This window comes from Molossus molossus, unplaced genomic scaffold (assembly GCF_014108415.1).
Source record: "Molossus molossus isolate mMolMol1 unplaced genomic scaffold, mMolMol1.p scaffold_m16_p_6, whole genome shotgun sequence".
NCBI classification, from domain to species: Eukaryota; Metazoa; Chordata; class Mammalia; order Chiroptera; family Molossidae; genus Molossus; species Molossus molossus.
The window spans coordinates 13,178,338-13,183,323 of record NW_023425399.1 but is presented as its reverse complement, the minus strand read 5'-3'; the positions used below and the strand labels follow the sequence as shown (position 1 = coordinate 13,183,323).

The 4,986-nt window shown below is 45.9% G+C and overlaps 1 protein-coding gene across 1 annotated transcript; it reads right to left on the bottom strand.

Annotated features, from left to right (window-relative positions):
- Positions 1-4,284: 4,284 nt before the first annotated feature.
- Positions 4,285-4,726, bottom strand: GTSF1L (gametocyte specific factor 1 like). The gene is given in 3 exon segments (XM_036244682.1): positions 4,285-4,374; positions 4,449-4,612; positions 4,615-4,726. Coding segments are annotated over 3 exon segments (366 nt in total).
- Positions 4,727-4,986: the final 260 nt, after the last annotated feature.

Below are 4,986 nucleotides of genomic sequence, written 5' to 3'. Positions count from 1 at the left end.
GTCCAATTTAATTAGGCCACTTGCCACTTACTGGTTTTGTGAACCGAAGCATGTCATTTAGCTTCTCTGAGACTCACTTTTCACGTCTGTATATTGGCAGTAGAAACAGTTGTCCCTTAGTGGTGTGGCCAGGACATCATACAAAACTATCTGCAAGGCGCCCGGCCCCAGTGCAGCCCTCGCTCCTGCTTCCTCTGCCCTGCCAGGGCCCCCTGTGCGAGGACTCGGCTTGTTGGGTGGGCCTCCCTCCGCAAGGAGCCCTCCTGGGGCCGGGACAGCGCTGCTGCCCAGGGCTGGAGGGCGGTCTTCACCTGGCCCCTATCCAGCTCCTTTGTGATCATCCCTGGGGCCCAGCCCAGCACTTGTTTGCTGTGGTCGCCGTGACTGTGAACAAGTGTTTTTATGATGGTCCCTGTGAGAGTGTGGCCACCAGCAGATGTTTTCTGGAGTCAGGCCCAGCAGAGGCAGGTCTGAGGACTGGGGGTGGGAACAGGGAGCAGAGATACAGACATTCCTCTCTCGCCTGGTCTTCACCCCAGATCTCCAGGCAGGAGTTTCTCCTTAGCCCTTGTGTTTTCTCTCTTCGGAAGCACCTCGGAGGAGGGTGCCAGTGGGCCAAGTGGGGAACTGCCTCTAGGGGGCTCTGTCGAGACATTGCTGACTTCTGTTATGGACTGGCAGCCTAGCGTTGTATTGAGGATTCTGCAGGTACTGGCCAGGCTCAGGAAAGAGGGCTGGGATTGATTAGTTATGTCTGTTATGTGCACGGAAAGGGGTAGTGGTGACACCCATTTCAGATGTTCACTACTATCTCTGGCTTAAAGGTATTGGTTAGTATCGATCAGAATGGACATGTGTTTGATGTAGAGAGATAAATGAATTTTTAAAATAGGTGTCACATCCTTTTGCACTTATATGATTATTACTATATATGGATTGATTTCTACTGTTTAATTTTGTGTTTTCTCTATTATTCCCCACCACCACCTTTCTTTGTGGAATTTATCAAGTTTTCTATCATCTGAGCCCTTTTCTCCTCTACTCTGGTTTGGAACATACAGAAAATATTTCTCGTATTTTACAATTTTAAAATTTCTAATATACCTATTATTTAGTGTTTCTATTTTTCTGAACAAAGCTCTTCTCTAACCTTTTAAAAATTGGTTTTTGGGGGAAGGGGGAAACATCGACGTGAGAGAGACACATGGATCAGTTGCCCGACCGGGAATCAAGCCTGAAACCCAGGCATGTGCCCTGACTGAGAATCAAACCTGGGACCTTCAGGTGCACGGGACGATGCTCCAACCGACTGAGCCATACCGTCCACGGAGAGCCTATTTTTACCTAGAAGCTTTAGCATTTTAATTGCAAAATTTATGATTTTTCTCAGTTGATTACATTTGTTTACATGTTTCGTAAATGTATTTACCCATCATTGTTTCTCTTACTCCGTTGCTTTTTCTTTTGCTGAGCACCATCATCACCATGGCTACATTAACTGAGGGCCTCCTATGTATTAGACACCGTCCTAAATCCTAACGATCCTTCATGTGTTAAGTCCTAACCCTCCACACAATCCGATGAGCGCACCCTCCCTCTCTTGTGGGTGAGGACACAGTCACAGAGGCCAGGTCACCAACGCTCGAGGCCACCGGCCAGTAAGCTACGTGGCTTGAGAGCTCCTTCTTTTACTCATCGCGTTGCCCTTTGCTCTGCGTGTGTTTCACGTTTTCATTATGAATCATTTTAGAGTCACAGAATCTTGCAAAAATAATACAAAGAGTTCCCACATACCCTCCGTCTGGCTTTCCCTAACGTTGACATCTCACAAGACCATGGTGCATTTAGCAAAACCAAGAAATTCATATCGGTGTACTGCTATTAACTGAACTAAAGACTTTATTTGGATGTCTTTTCCTGTTCCAGGATCCAATCCAGGATACTGCCTTTCATTTAATATGTATGTACACTAACTGTCCACATCATGTACACAGTAGTATGTATATGGTAAATATGTATATATATTTAAACTTTATTATGAAAGACTTCAAATGTATATAAAGGTAGAGAAAATAGTAAATTTATCCACCACTCAGCTTCAACAATGATTGACTCATGACTGTCTGTTTCGTTCATAGCAAGCCCCCTGACTTTTTCGTTGTCCTGGCCCTGTTGGCCTATCATTTTCAGATATCTGTGTCCCCCCGACCCTGATTAATTTCACTGCTTCGTACATGAGATGACAATGCTAAGGTCCTTACACTTCATCATGAAGTTTCTAAGGCCAACACCCAGAAATTTTTTTTCCAAGAAGAAATTCTTAATCCTTTGTAGAAATAGTTGAAGGGGTCAGGGGTAGCAAAGTTATGATTACTTAAAAAAAAAAAAAACAACCCAAAACTTGGCAGTTAAAATTTCTTCCTGAAAAACCTTCCAAGACTTAGGTCTTTTGCTGTTCTTTGTTTGTTTAAATTGGTATTTTAATTTTTTGACCAGCTAATGCATTCACATGTGTTCATATATATTTTATATTTTATTTTTAAAGAATGGTTCACTGCTCAGTCGGTATGGCTTAGTGGTTGAGCATCGACCCATGCACCAAGGGTTGTCGGTTCAGTTCTGGTCAGGGCACATGCCCAGGTTGTGGGCCCGATTCCCTGTGGGGGGCATGCAGGAGGTGGCCCATCTATGTTCTCTCTCATCCATGTTTCTCCCTTCCTCTCTCTTTAAAATCAATAAAGAAAAAAAAAAGAATGGTTCACTGATTTTTGGAGAGAGGAGGAGAGAAACATCGATGTGAGGGTGCAACGTCGATCAGCTGCCTCCTGCACACCCCCCACTGGGGATCGAGCCTGAAACCTTTCGGTGCAGGGGATGACGCCCAACCAACTGAATGAACCACACCAGCCAGGGCCACATGTATTTTAAATTCTTTTTTACTTTTTAAATTTGTATTGCTTTTAGACAGAGAGGAAGGGACAGAGAAACATTAATTTGTTGTTCTATTTATTTATGCATTCACTGGTTAATTCCTACTTTTCAAAAATTGATTTTAAAGAGAGAGAAAACATCTCTTGTTTCACTTATTTTTGCATTCATTATTTCTTGTATGTGCTCTGACCGGGCATCAAACCCACAACCTTAGTGTGTCAGGATGGCACTCTAACCAACTGAGCTACCCAGCCAGGGCTGGACTTAGCTTTTATCACTTAAACTAGGCTTGGCAAGCTATGACCCACAGACCAAATCCTTCCTGTCACCAGTCTCTGTAAGTACTTCTGTGGGAACCTATGTTCATGTTGATACCCTGTGGCTGCTACCAAGGCAGAGCTGACTAGTCATAACAGACCATGTGGCTCACAAAGCCTGAAATATTTACTCCGGCCCTTTAGAGAAAAACGTTTGCTGGTCTCTGAGTTAAACAATACGTCCTAGCTGTTTCATGTCAGTACAGAAAGAACTTCTCCACTCTTTTTCAGGGCAACATACTATTTCACTGTACAGCTGCTCCATCATGTAATCCAACCCTCCTAACAGATGTTTAGATCATTTCTGATCTTTTGCTGCTACAAATAACGCTGCAGTGAATGACCTTCTACTTACCTCACTTTCCACAAGTGTGACTACAGGATGGAGCAAAAGTAGGTTGATAGTTGTGAGTACCCAAAACACAGAGTTTATTCGTGTATTAGTATTTATCATTGTGTTATTATCCAAACGAACAATGGTAAACCTACGTTTGCCATTTACAGGATGTAGATATTTATATCCTGTCTAACAGGATGAATTCCTACAAGTAGATGTGTTCATCAAAGCAGTGCAGCCCTCACGGGTGTGGCTCAGTGGTTAGAATGTCCACCTGCAGACCGAAGGGTCTTGGGTTCGATTCTGAGTCAAGGGCACATATCTGGGTTGCAGGTTCGATCCCCGGCCCTGGTTGGGTGTATGCAGGAGGCAATCGATCAATGTGTCTCTCTCACGTCAATGTTTTTCTCTACAAATCAGTGGAAAAAGTATCCTCAGGTGAGGATTAACAACAACAACAAAGGCATAGTGCATTGATCATTTTGATAGCCACTGTCAAATTTGCTCTCCAGGAAAGTTTATCAACTACCCTTCAGAATGTTCTTAAGCCTTTTATCTTTACCAATCTGCTTAGGCGAAACACAAAAACCAACCGATCCCGGTGTAGTTTGCCTGGCCCTTTAATTCTGGGGAGGGGCATGTCCTCTCAGGCAGGTAGGCCTGCGGCCCCTTTCTGCTGCTGGTGGCTTACTCTCCTAGTCAGAGATTCTGGGGGTGGTCAGAAATGAGGGGTTCCTTTCTCTCTGACTCTGTGTCGCTTTCACAAACGAGCTTTTGGGGAACAAAAGTCTTAAGGACAAACAGGGGATGACTGTTAGTATCATCGATATTCCAGACATCGGGGATGGGGACCCAGGGGACACTGGAGGGGTGCTTCCGCTCTGCTCCGCACTTGGAAAGCTCATTTTCAGAGGGCTCAAGCTGGCCCCTTCCTCCACGGGGCTCCCGTTGACACAGGCTGCCTCGTGCTCCTCCGGCTTCGTGATGGGGACCACGTGGCAGGCGTGGCATTTGCAGCTGCCCATCACTGTGGCTTTCTTGGGTTCTTTTTCCTGCACAATGCCAGGTGACACTGAAATCTGCCGAGCGGGATGTGGTGGTGAGGGTGGTGAGGGCACATTTACAAGGCTTCAGGCTCCATGACAAATTGTTCTTGAAGCTGGGAGCTCACTGCCCGGAGTCAGAATGAAATGCTCCTCGTGGGAGAGTCCTTTGGTCAGAAGGATGGAGCTGTCCTCTGCCTGGCGTTGGCCTCAGAATGACGCAGCTGAAGGGACCCTGCGGGGCGGGCTAGAAAAGGGACGAGGAGCTGTCGGGGGCAGCTGGACGGGGGCAGAGTTATCAAGTGGCATGTGGGCCTGAAGTGTACAGAGCAGACAGGAGAACCCCCGCAGCCCCGCA